This window comes from Equus caballus, chromosome 13 (assembly GCF_041296265.1).
Source record: "Equus caballus isolate H_3958 breed thoroughbred chromosome 13, TB-T2T, whole genome shotgun sequence".
NCBI lineage: Eukaryota > Metazoa > Chordata > Mammalia > Perissodactyla > Equidae > Equus > Equus caballus.
Window position 1 is genome coordinate 3,962,225 of NC_091696.1, and position 13,241 is coordinate 3,975,465.

Genomic DNA, 13,241 nt, shown 5'->3' on the forward strand with positions numbered 1-13,241 from the left:
GGTGATTTTTCAAATGTGGGGTGCAAGAGCGTGGGCCAGCTGAAGATCTTCCTGGTACCCGAGGAAAGAAATGTGTGAGACCCCCCGATTTAACCAGTGTCCACACTGCGGTGGACCCACCGCCAAGAGAGGCGAACGGACCTGTCCAAGATCACAAAACTTCACTAATAACATGACTTCTCCCATGTAAAATCACATTCAAAAAGACATGCAAGCAGGCTAGATACTGAATATTAACGGTAATTATTTCTGGGTGACGGGGTTTGTGGCAGATTGCAATTTCCAGAGATGGCCACATCTGTACAGATTCCGCCCTGCGTGCTCTTACAGTGTAGTGCGGACTCCCCTCCATCGGGTGCTGTAAGGAGGTCTGTGTTCTCTCCGCTGGATCTGGGGACCTTTTCAGCTGTGCGGAAGTGATGAAGCAAGACTTCCGGGGCTGGGCCAGAAAAGACGTTATGTCTCCTGCCCGGCTCTTTCCTTCTCTTGGGACCCAACCACCATGATGCAAGGAAACCCAGGCCCCCTTGTGGGTGTGTATGAGGCATGTCTTTAAGATGATGCTTTGACTTCTGGGGCCTTACTGACCTGGGAGATGGCCCCTCCCAGGGTGAGCCAATCCCTAGAGATAGTAATCGGCTCACCTGTGCAAATCAACCAATCTGGGGCCAGCCCTCCCCCCTCCTCAGCCAGCCTCGCACACTCCAGGCCCCCATCCCCCCGCCGTAATGAGCCCAGACCAGGGTACCACGCAACTAGGGGCAGCCCCTCCGTCCCAGAGCCCACTGAAATTATTGGAACCAGCCAATCCCAAGCCGGCTCACCCCGCCTCACCCATTCCTTCCCGTGGAAACCACAATAAAGGCTCTGGCCCACTTTTCCCCTCGCTCCCTCTGCCTCCTGACCAGCCCTGGTGCTTCCCCATGCAGCCCTGCATGGCTTGGGGTGGGGTGGGTGCCCCCTCCTCTCGGGAACTGTAAGGAACAAACTGGCTTTTCAAAGCCAGCCAGCCTCTGATCTGTGGGCCTCACCATACCTGAATAATAATAAAACTTACATTTTAAAACAGGTGTTGGGCCAACCTCCCCAGTGAGGGCTCCAGCCGGCTGCCAGCATCAAGCACCAGACACGTGGGTGAGTGTGCCGACAGGGCATCCTCCAGGTGAGGCCCAGACTCTGGACTCCCGACTGACAGGAGCCATGAGAGACGCTGCTGCCTGCTGTTGACTTAAGCCACTATATTTTAGGATTATTTGTTAGACGGCAATAGACAGCCAAGACAGGATTTTAAATTTACTTTCTACTTTTCCAAATAGCCCGAGTTTTCCACCACGAACCAAGATTCTTTTATAAAAAGAATGCACAAGTGTTCTTTTTAGAAAGACAACTGGGCGAGACAGAGTCATCTTGAATTTCTGTTTATTTCAGTTCCTTCTACACCGCTGGAAGCAATAACATCCACCTGCAGGATTATTCTTCTTAATACAAATGTTTATCAAACAAACACTGTGTTAATACAAAATAGCAATTTCACAAACACAGAAAGGGTCCAATGCCAGCAGGACGTTTTTTTAAAAGTCACGCCACGAATCGTGGACATGAGAGGTCTATAAAAGTGGGCACGAAAGGCGCTCAGAGCTCCCGTTTTCCCCCAAGCACGGCCTTAACGAGCAGCCGGAGCTTCTGACTGCACAGAAGCGGATGGGGTCCTGGTGATCCCTGGCAGTGTAAACAGGACCGGCAGGCGGTTCCGCCAGCAAAGTCAGAGCCTGGAATCCGGAATTGCTCGCGGAGGCAGAAGAGCGCTTCTGAAATTGGGTCCTCTTTCCTCGAATGGATTCCCTCTCTCCCTCCTGCCTCCCCACCCCTGCCTGAACTAATGCTGACGCACAGCCAGGCGCGCTGCCCGCCCGAGGTCTCTATGACCATCCGGCCCTGGGGCCCCCAGAACGCGAGGCCATCACAGGGACAAGAGACTCAAGACTCTGGGCTCGTATTCCTCTCCGTGGGGTCAGGGTTCTCAGTAGCCAGATTCTCCGAGCTCCTAATCTCTTTCTCTATACCTGTCCCCATGTGGCCTTGGGGTACCCAGGCTCCCAAGGGATGGCACCATGCTGACCACCGCCAATCAAGAGGCACTAAGCACTGAGTACCAATGCCTATGGCTTTCCAGGAGACCACCAAGCGTAGTTTCCAGAACTGAGGGCTCAGACGCACTTATGGGTCATAAGATCAATTTAGGGGGTTGCAGCCAGCAACTTGAAAAAATGACATAGGACAGGACGGACAGGGTTGGGGGACACTGGGTAAGGCAGGAAGCACCACAGGGCATCACACGTTAGATCCTGTTTCCGAGCCTGATGTGTAAACTGGAATCACAGTGTCAAGTGCATTTCTCATGATGGGTACGAATCGGAAGGGTTTGGGAAACTCTGACATCTGGGGTCAACGCAGGAGGGCAGCTGACCCAGGTCACCTGCAGCTGCTCCCACGTGCTGGAGCGGGCAGACCCCATGGCGCACAGGTCACCCTCCCCGTGGGGGCTGCCGGGGCAGCTGGGACGTGGCACCTCCCCTCCCATCACCACAACGAGGGTGCCAGTTGTTTGAAAACCCGTCACAAAGCTGTCCAAGAGGAGTGCAAAGAGAAGGCTGTCGGGACACCTGCGAGTGAGGGCGTGTGGGCAGAGCTTCCGTGTGGACAGGTGACAACCCGTCACGGCTGGGCCTGGCCTAGCAGGTCCCAAATCTTCACCCCAAAACGGCAGGTGGATACCAAAGGTCACTTCCCTATGGACAGACCCATCACCCTTATTAAGGTATTTAAATGCCCCTTTGTCCCGGGGGTGCTGGTGAGGAGAGCTGTCTGCACGGATGAGAACGCCACAGGACGCTGCCCGGTCGACCCCAACAACAAAGGGCATCCCAGAGCTCGGGGCCCCAGGGCTGCCAGGGCTGCTGGGCCTTGCAGGGAGCTTTGGGCACAAGTGTCCTTGCCCCCCGGAGAGAGCGTCCAGCCCCCGCCAGCGCCCTGAGGGGCTCCAACCAAAGGCAGAAGCAAAGAACACCAGCATTTATATCCTGGACCTCTCAAGGCTCGGGCAAAACTGACTGAGTTCAGGAAGTCGGCAGCCAAGAGATGCGATCGCTAAAGTCAGGAGCCATGAGGCCCCGGAAGGAGGTTAAGGAGATGCCGTCACCCAAGGCCCCAGAGCTCAGCTCTCGGGGCAGAGACGACAGCTGGTGCCGTGGAAGGAGGAAGGATGCCACACCCGAGAATCATAACTTGGATCCAGGCCTTGCCCTGTACCGCTGGACGACTTCGGACAAGTCACTTAGCCTCTCTGAGCTGGCTCAGTTTCCCCATGTAATATGGAAACAATAACTTTGCCTTGCCAGGTTTTGCGGGAAGAAATATATGAGAACACGGGTGCGAACGTGTACACGTTCGTAGCTGTGCGCATGTCACCTGTTCTACTGATAGAGAAGGGCTGGAATTCGGAAAAGTGTGTGTGAGCCGACCTCACACGACTTGCCGAGTCCCTGAATGTCTACCAGCTGGTCTCCAGGGGACCGCGGCATGTAAAACCTCGACACCCTCAACAACGTCTCCTCTCCCACTAGCGGGGGGACAGCGCCAGCCGGGGCGAGGGCCGCGCAGCTGTCTCCGTCAGCATCCCCTCCACGAGGCCCACCTCCTTTGTCTGCCATCCCCCAGACCACCCCAAAAAACAGGCACCCGGCTCCCTCCCTCCCCCACAGCTCACGCCCCTCGCTATCGCTAGCGTTGACAAATCCTCCAAATGGACCAGCTCTTTGCAGCCCCCAGGCAGTGGGTCTCCGGATGCCCAAACTCCCCAGGGATGGGGACAGTGGCCGACTGTAGAGAATGAGCAGGCCAGCAGCAGCCACGACTGGTGGCACAGACAGCGTAAGGCGAGTTCCACCTAACTTCTTCATGGGGCCTAAAGAAAAGGCGTTAAATGTGAGAGAAAAACTTTCTGTCGAAGGATCCTCATCACGGGTGTAGACACAGATAAATACCCCGAATTAAAGAATGGGTAGATAAAGTGTGGTACATCCACTCGATGTAAACTTTTCAAAATGTTTACAGAGGGCTTAAAATAAGGAAAAACACTTAAAAAGTTTTGTAAAAATATAGGATATAAAAGTGTATACTGAAATCAAAAACTGCACATATTTGGGCCGGCCCCATGGCATAGTGGTTAAGTTCGTGCACTCTGCTTTGGCGGCCTGGGGTCACGGGGTTAGATCCTGGGTGCAGACCCAGCATCCTCGTCAAGCCACATTGTGGCAGCATCCCACATAAAGTATAGGAAGATTGGCACAGATGTTAGCTCAGTCACCATCTTCCTTAGGCAAAAAGAGGAAGATTAACAACAGATGTTAGCTCAGGGCCAATCTTCCGCAGGAAAAGAAAAAAAACAACTACACATATTTAAGAAGACAAACCCCCTTGCCAGTCACCTGGCTATGCACGCCCTCAGCCTACAGACAGGCCTTGACAAGTCTCAGGGTCCCTCTACAGAGGCCACCCCGACCCTTCGCACCACACAGACTTTGTCCCTTTGTCCTCAGCCCTGTCTCATTCATCCTCTACTTCCAGGACTGGCCACGGTCCACCACCGAGCATCCACGCTGTGGACCCACTCCGGGCAGAGACAAGGCTCACTACAATCCCGAGTTGGGAAACACGAACCCTGGAGCCTCCCGTTGGCACCCCCCTCCATCTTCCCAGGCTCAGAGTCTCCAAGAGGAAAGGCCGGGGCCGGGGGGTCCAAGCAGCCCACGGTTGTGAACTGGCCTCTTTCTGACCCCGGATGAGAGGGGCCTACACTTACAAGAGGCTCCCATGTGAGCTCTCCCGACCTCGGAGGAGGAGGAGGCGGAGGTGGGGACCACGCCAAGACCACGCCCCTCCTCCGCCCCTTCCACAAATCTGCGTGAGCACCCGCCACGTGCTGGCGACTCTGCTGGGCCCTGGGAGCGACAGGGGTCAACGCAGACACAGTGCCCGCCCTCAACAGCCAGAGGGTCTCCGGGACCTCTGCTCCCGCCCCCCGCCTCCCAGTCCTGCCCAGCTCTCCAGGTTCGGCCGACACAGGGATAGTCCCGGTCGACGGTGACCACCATCAATGGGGGTTACCAGTTATAATAAGGGGAAAACTCGAGATCAGTGGTTCTCAACAGCCTTTGGTCCGGGCCCCGGGGATCCCCAAGGCCCTTTGGAGGGGTCCACGAAGCCAAACTATCTTCCTAACGCTGCTGTGACCTTGCTTGTCTTTTTCCCTCTCGGTGCTTCCATACATGCACAGCAAAGCTTTCCAGAGCTTGCGCGAGAGACAGGTGACCCCACAACAGGCCAAAGGTGAAAGCAGACTGGAGAACCAGGTCGCCTTCATGAAGCCAGACACTCGAGAGACTGGCAAAAACACAAAACAAGGCCACTCTTCCCCTTATGTCTTTTTTCGTTTGGAAAAATATCATCATTTTTAATAGAAAAATACGTGTGGGTTTATCTTGAGATGAATTAAAAGGTATTTTAGAATGCTGCCAGTTTTCGTTTCGTGCGTGATCAGCATTCACAGACACAGTCCACAAACAAAAGTTCTTTGGTTCCTCAACAATTTTTAAGAGTCCAAAGGGGTTCCAGGACCACAAAGTTTGAGAAGCACCAACCCGCCAGCGTCGTCCAATGGAACTTCAGTGATGACGGCAACGGTCCTTATCTGTGCTGTTCAAAGAGGCGGCTGCCGGCCCCACGTGGCCAGTGAGCATTTACAATGTGGCTGGCGTGACTGCGGCACTGAATTTTTATTTTTATTTAATTTTAATTGACTTTGATCTAAAGAGCCGCCTGCACCTGACTCCTCCCAGCCACCCCGCCACTGGGAGCCCCCCCGGCTACACCATCTCCCAAATGGTTCTCCTGTGAAAGCGGGGATGGGAGCCCCTGCCAGATGGGCGTGGCCCTGCCCAACACTGGCCTGAACACGGGGCTCTTGAAACAGGCCTCACAGCTTTGCTAAAACCCTCAGAGCACAGGAACCGCCAAAGCAGAAATGTGGAGCACCCCCCTTCATCTCAGCTGCTCATAGCTGTGGGCTGGGAACCCTCAAATGCATTGCTTTAGGAAACAGACAGTAGAGTGGGGGAGAGCACACGCCTGCCCCTTACCCGCTGTGTGCCCTTGGACAAGTTACTTAACCTCTCTGAGCTTTAATCTCCAAAGCAGTCAAATGGGATCCTCCCTACCTCACAGAGTGATTGGAAAGATTAAGGAATGGCCTTGTGTATAAACACAGGCTGCTCCGGGTGGGGTGGGGGGGGGGCATGTTGTGTGGGTCTAGGACACTGAGTGGAAAAGAGGAAGTGCCAACCAAGAGAAGCGTTAGGTCCCGGCCCTGGACACGCACTCTGTCCTCTGGAGACTGACTCAGGAACCCGCCACTCACGTGCAGGGCACGCCCTTAAAGTAGACAAGCTCCGGGCTGGGGCTTCCAGAACCAGCATCTGACGTGCCCGGGAGCTTGCTAAAGTCCAGACCCCAAGTGCCCCTTGGCCTGCTGGCTCAGCACTCCCAAGGGGGGCAGGAACTCGTTCAACAAACCCCTTTGGGGTTCTCTGGCCAAACCCCAGGGTCAGGAACCCCACTCCCACCTCCTCCAGTGGAGACGGGGCCTCCGCCCTGCAGTTAGCAAGAGACAGGGGTTCCACGCACTGATCACAGTCTCCATGTCACAGGTGGGGAAACTGAGGCACGGAGTGGCTGAAGGACTTGTCTGGGCATCTCGCGGGCTGGCCAGCACAGGGCTGGACTTGGATCAGGTCCGACTGGCTCCAGATTCCAGACTCCCAGATGAAGTTTCCACGCCTCTCGGTGACAGGCCTGACCCCGAATGAGGACCCTTCGGCGACGGTTTGTTCTCACTGCGGTTACATGCCTGATAGTACCAGCCAGGCTCCGCGTGGGGCACAGTCGGGAGGGCGGTGGGGCAGCAATGTCCTCGGCCTGGCTGGCACGGCTTGCGGAGGCCAACGGTGTGCGTCTCTTCCCAAGCCATCTTCAGTGATGTCACTCCGGTGGCCACTGTGGGGGTATTGACGACACGGGACCTGGCAAATGCTGCACACCAGGCTTTGGGTTTTTTTTACCACTAAAATTTTTGAGCTGGCTTTCCTCCCTGGAGGAAAGACCCTGGGGGCAGTGAGTTTCCTTGGAAGCCACAGATGTGGCCAAGGGACACGACACTTGGGCGCTAGATAGTCCTGGCTTCAAAGTTTTGCTCTGCCGGTTAGAAGCTGGGTGCCCTTGGGAGAGTGGCCAAACCTCTCTGTGCTGTGGCTTCCTGCTTTGCAAGATCAGCTGGTAATCCTCACCCCACGGGGGGCTGTGTCAGTCAATGGCTGGAGCTTTTATAAAGCCAGTCTCGCACAGAGAGGGCCCCCAGGAGGAGCGCCACACAGGCGAGCTTCTACCTCCCTGGCTTCCTGCTCCTGCCCCTCGCACCTGCCGTGCACCACACCTGGGAGGACACCTGCGAAGGTGTGCTCCTAGGGAAGTGGCTGCTTGAATTTCCTACAGCTCTTTTGGGACCCCATGATGCTGTCCCCAACATCTGGTTGCACAGGATGTGGCGGCAAATTCGACAACTGCCTTTTGGACCAGCTCTCGGACCCCTCTCCCAGCCCCCTGAGCTCTGCCTGCCCCTCTGAGCAGCTGCAGTGCAGGAAGTCGGCCCGAGCCGTCCCCCATCCCCCCCCACCACCCAGTGGAGGACCGAGCCCAGATGCCGGGGCTCGTGCAGAGCTGTGGGGAAACACGCGGAGCACGTTGGTTTTGCAGACGGACATGAAAAGAGAGTTTGGAGTCCAAACCCCAGAAAACCCAGGCCTGTGGCTATTATCCTGCCTTCAGTCCCCCCCCCCCCAAACCAGTGCCCTGCAGTGACCCCCACCTACGACCAAGGGAGCTTTCGACCAGCAGGGCCAGGCCCACTGGTTCTTCCCATCTCTGCATCCCCCGCCCCCCTCCCAGGGCTTTCCTAGGATGCTCCCCAGCCTGAGCCCGACGGACGCTGCTGGAGAGAAGGATGCTCGCCCTGCCTCCACCCTAAGTGCGATTTCCGATCAAGAGAGAAAGCCAGCTCTGGTCTGTAATACTGATCTAAATCCCTCCCAGGGCTGGGGGCTCCTGGACCCTGGGACGGCCCAGGCCTTCTGCTTGGACCCTTTCAGGGAAATCCCACCAGGCGACACACAGGCCTCAGCCAGCAAGCTCCGGCTTGCCCCGCCAAGGCTGATGGACTAAGGATGAGGCCGTCCACTCCAGGCCTGCCCGCCAGCGCGGCCGTGCATCGGGGACGCATCACTGTCACCGGCGTGTGAGCCCGCTGACGGACCCCTGCCCCGACCTGCTCCCACCTTCCTCTCTCACCAGCTCCCATCCCTCACCCCACCCTGGCAGCGGCCCCAACTCGGGAGCAGCCACCGAAGTGTCTGGAATGTCAAACAGGCCAGGCTGCTGCCGACCGCCCCTGGCTCCTTGGGGCATGACGGCCACTTTGCTGGGTCATCCTGGCATGTGATGGCCTCAAGGATGGACAGGAAGAGGGAGCTGGCATCCAAATTTCCAGGGTCGTGCCCTCTCCACCCCACACGCCCAGCACACAGCCTAGAACGTCCCTGGGGCAGGGCCTGGCCTCGGAAGGGACCGGGTCAAGGAACACATTTTCCTTTCCTGCACTGTTTGTGATGTATGTGGAGGAGGTCCAGGGTCTGGGCCTGGGTGAAATGGAACCCTAGCCAACTGGCTTTCAGAAGGACGCTGGGGAGGAGAGAGGATTCTGGGAGACCTGTCCTGAGTTGGAATGAGGGGAAGGAATGTGATCAAGGCCCTACAGAACACCCTCCAGTATCCTCACCAGCCTGTCCACAGTCGGAAATTCCACCATTAGTGATTCATTCCTTTGTGCGGAGCAGGCTTTCTGACACCCCTGGAAGAGTGTCGTCCTCATTATCAAGGGTTGCTTTCCAAGTTGACAACTAAGGGAGTGAATCAGGAGTCGGCTGGGTGTCCCCCACTCACTGTCGTGCTGCATCTTCGAGCATCCCTTGTGTAGCGTTGCCTCACTGTACCCATCTTACAGCTTGGGACACTGAGGCACAGAGAGGGTAAGGAATCAGCCCAAGCCCTCACAAACGGAGGATGCAGATTTGATCCCAGGTCGAGCAAGACACAGCTCCTCCCTCCAGGAGTTCCTGGCTTGGGGGACGGGCACAAGCACCGAGGTGACGAAAGACAGGGCTCCAAGCTGAGGTGCCAGTGAGCACAGGGGCTGCTGGGAAGCAGTGGGGGGCCCCTAAGTCAGAGGAAGGCCGGAAGTTCCTCAGTGCTGATGCCTGATTGGGGCTTTGAAGGATGTATAGGAGTGAGCTGGGTGGATGAGGGAGTGAACCGGCACTTCAAAAGGTGCAGGGGCACAAAAAGGCAGGCTGTCCAGGGGACAACCTAGCATCCCAACCCTGGCATGGTGCCATGCTTTGGGGGGCCTCCTAAACAGCATCCCAGAACCCACATGGCCCCCTCCCTCTGCCTCAGGCCCTGGCAGAGGTCAACTTGCAGTGTCCCTGCCCCCAACCAGGGGCAAGCCCTTCCCCAGCCTCCCACCGACAGACCCCTGACCTCCAACCCTGACCCCAACTGATGGGAAATACTTGGTGATCTCCGCAGGGCGGGCAGACCAGAGGCAGCTTCCAGCGGCTGGGAGTGCCAGTGTAGACAGACAGAGAGACACGTGCACACACACGGGCAAGAGGACTAAACCTCCCCGAGGCATCTGCCAACTCAGAACCCGCCTCTCTGAGGAACGTGTCAGATGCTTTCACACCAGCTTGCACACGTGGGATTCCAGGTTCTGGAGCCCTGAAATAGCCTGGAATGTACTAGAACTAAGCATAAGGCACCTTGTCTCTGCCCATTCGACTCCGGTTGGGAGTTGCAGAATGACGCCCATCTAACTTGAGATAGATCCTTGATCCGGACACTCTGAGATTCCAGTTCAGATCCCGGAGCCGGGCCTGGTCCCCTCCCCAGTGAATGTCCACGTGCCGGGGACAGAGCAGCTGGCCCGGCCCTGGGAGGGGGCTGTGAGGACAAGCCCCTGGAAGCCTTGTCGTTGGGCTACTGGGGGCTTCAGAGGCTGGCGTACCCCAACGCTGTGCCCAGTATCGAATCAGCCAAGATCTTCCCTCTGGGGTTCAGCTGAAGAGGCCGGAAGGGCCACTGATTGGCACCAATGAGAATCTGAATGTTGCCATCACAACCCTAAATCTGGGGCAGGCAAGCACCCTCCCGGGATCTGCCTGCCCCTCTAACATACAGCTCTCATAATTTCTCTGGATTTTTCGGCATGAGAAGAAAGGGCCAAGTAACAGCGTCCCCATTGCCATCTCCGTCACTCGCTCCACCTCTGCCCTGAGGACCAGCTATGGTGGAGCAGAAGGTCAGGGGTTGCTCGGGGTGTGTGCCTCGGTCCTCCTCTGCTGCCCCCAAACCGCCCACTCCAGGAGCTTCTGCCAAAGGGACAAGGGAGAGGGGGTGGAGGCGTCGTGTCGGGAGATAAGCATGCTCCCCCACGTGGAGACATTTAGCTGGTCTGGCTGGGATCCCTGCAGAGCACACCAGGCAGCAAAGGCTAAGAAGTTCCATCATGAGTGCCGAGCGATTGGTCATGTCTGCCCAGAGCACGTCTTGAGAAGAATTCTGAGACCACACAGTGCTGCAGTTGATTGGTGATGTCTGCCATGGTCGCGGGTATTCACCCTCCCTGATCTGCAAGCTGGGGACCTTCCCTGAGCGGGGGACAATTCCCCAGCCAGGACTTTGGTAGCAGAGAAGGAGGCCCTGCCCAGTTGGGTATAAACAACCCGCCAGCCTCCCTGATAGATCTCGCAGGACCTTAAGAAACACATATTGCCCCCTCTTTCCCCAATTTGCCAGAACAGCGTCTGCTCCCTTTTCTGAAGACGTTAATGTCGGTTGTATTAGGAAACACTCGTCTAGAATAGAAACACATTACGGGGTTAATTCCTCCTCTGTAAAAATGACTAAATGCTTTCTTTCTCACCTGGGACCCGAGGGAGGGTTTGGCTGTCGCCAGAAATAACCTCGGACCCATCAAAAGCTCTACCCCTGGGCGGGCAGACGGGCTGGGCGCTGTGCTCTGGGCTAAAGTTCGCAGAAACACTTCCCGTGATGCTCTGCTCCAAAAGGCCAAATGTCCCGTGTAGTCTGGGCCACCTCATTTGGACACCTTGGCCTGCAGGGTGCTGGGCAGGTAGAGATACCTCCAAATGGCATAGTAGTGGGTACCAGCACCAAATGCCACAAAGAGATGCCAGATGGCGTGGGCAAAGGGGATCCTCCCGTCACTCTTGAAGAACACCATGCCCAAGCAGTAGAAAGCCCCTCCGGTCACCAGCTCCCAGAGGCCCTCGGTGTTGGGCTGTCGGCAAGGACAAGGGTGGGGCACAGGTCAGAGGGGCAGCCAGCAAGGCCGGGAGCACCCAACCATTCCCCCGCCCCCCGAAACGAAAGGACACGTGGATGGCGAGCCAGCCCGGATTCCCGGGTGGGGCGTCTCCACGCTATCGTCAATTCTCCCCAAATTAATTCACAAATGTAACGCACTTCCATCAAAATCTGAAAGAACATTTGATAGCTTTTTATCTTTTCTAAAAACGAATACATCTGGTACACCCCAAAGAAGGAAAACCAAAGACTCGAGCAGATGCTTATATAGCCAGGTTCCAGCAGCATCATTCACAAGGGCCGAAGGTGGAAGCAGCCCCAGGGTCCATCGGTGGATGGATAGATAAACACAGTGTTATTCGTGTTATTTCATACTGTGGAATATTATTCAGCCTTAAAAAGGAAGGAAATCCTGACACACACGACATGGATGCAACTTGAGGATAGCATGCTAAGTGAAAGAAGCCAGTCACAGGAGGACAAATAACGTATGCTTCTGTTTCTATGCAGATCAAATTCATAAGGACAGAAAGTAGAAGGATGGGCGCCGGGGGCGGGGGTGTTAGTGTTTAATGGGGACAGGGTTCCAGTTTGGGAAGATGGAAAAGTTCTGGAGATGGCTGCACAACAATGTGGAAGGACTGGACATCTAAAAATGGCTAAAATGGTCAATTTTATGTATATTTTATCACTATAAAAAAGAGTAATGCACGCCCATGGCAAAAAATTTTAGAGAAAACAACAACAAAAATGTCGTAGTCCTGGCCCTCAGAGATGAGCCCTCTTGACACTGGGGGTGCTTTCGGTTAAAGGAACTCAAGGAGAGTGGGAGGGATGGAGGAGTATGAGGAACCGGGCTGCCTGGGCCCACTGCCTCCAGGTGACCACCATTAACAGCATCTTGCAGCATCCTTCCAGAAACTGTCTTCACACGTACCATCTACAACATGCACTCACAGACGTGTACATGTGCACAGGAACGAGAGCTCTCCCCCCGCTTTTTGAACAGCTGCATAGTATTCCATTGTACAGATGTACAATAATTTATTCACTCAGTTCTCAGGAGTCCTATAATTGAATATTAATTACATAATGAGATTAGTAATACGTCATACTTCCTAGCACTTACCATGTGCCAGGTCTGTAGTGAGGGCCTCACATGAGTCATCGGACGCCAGCCTCACCACAGCCTCGAGGCAGGTGTTACCCTACATGACAGTCAGGGAAACACGCCCTCAGCATCCTGCTAAGCGAGAAGAGCATGCTGCAGAACAGGACGCACGGGGTGATCTCGGGTTTGTCAAAGAAAAACAAACAAGCCAATATATGTCTGCGTGTCCACCTAGACTGGCACGTCATAAGGAGGAAAACAGTACGGCGATTGCTCGAAAAATTAAAAATAGAAATACCATACGGCCCAGCTATCCCACTACTGGGTATTTATCCAAAGAACATGAAATCAACAATTCAAAGAGATTTATGCACCCCTGTGTTCATCGCGGCATTATCCACAATAGCCAAGATGTGGAAGCAACCCAAGTGCCCATGGACTGATGATTGGATAAAGAAGATGTGGTATATATATATGTATATACAGTGGAATACTACTTAGCCGTAAAAAAGACAAAATGGTCCCATTCACAACCACATGGATGGACCTTGAGGGTATGATGTTACGCAAAATAGGC

At 55.3% G+C, this 13,241-nt stretch overlaps 1 protein-coding gene across 3 annotated transcripts in view; it reads right to left on the reverse strand.

Moving 5' to 3' along the window:
- Positions 1-1,402: 1,402 nt before the first annotated feature.
- Positions 1,403-13,241, reverse strand: part of MMD2 (monocyte to macrophage differentiation associated 2) — a 56,180-nt gene continuing 44,341 nt past the window's right edge. The window contains exons 7-8 of one of the 3 annotated variants that reach the window (XM_070230694.1): positions 12,683-12,761; positions 11,045-11,527 (exon numbers count right to left, since the gene is read on the reverse strand). In XM_070230694.1, coding sequence (XP_070086795.1) covers positions 11,451-11,527; positions 12,683-12,761 — 156 coding nt within the window. In that variant the 3' untranslated portion in view covers positions 11,045-11,450. Of the gene's footprint in view, positions 11,528-11,582; positions 11,816-12,682; positions 12,762-13,241 lie in introns of those variants that run through there. The other 2 variants (XM_014729814.3, XM_070230695.1) reach the window with 2 other exon arrangements.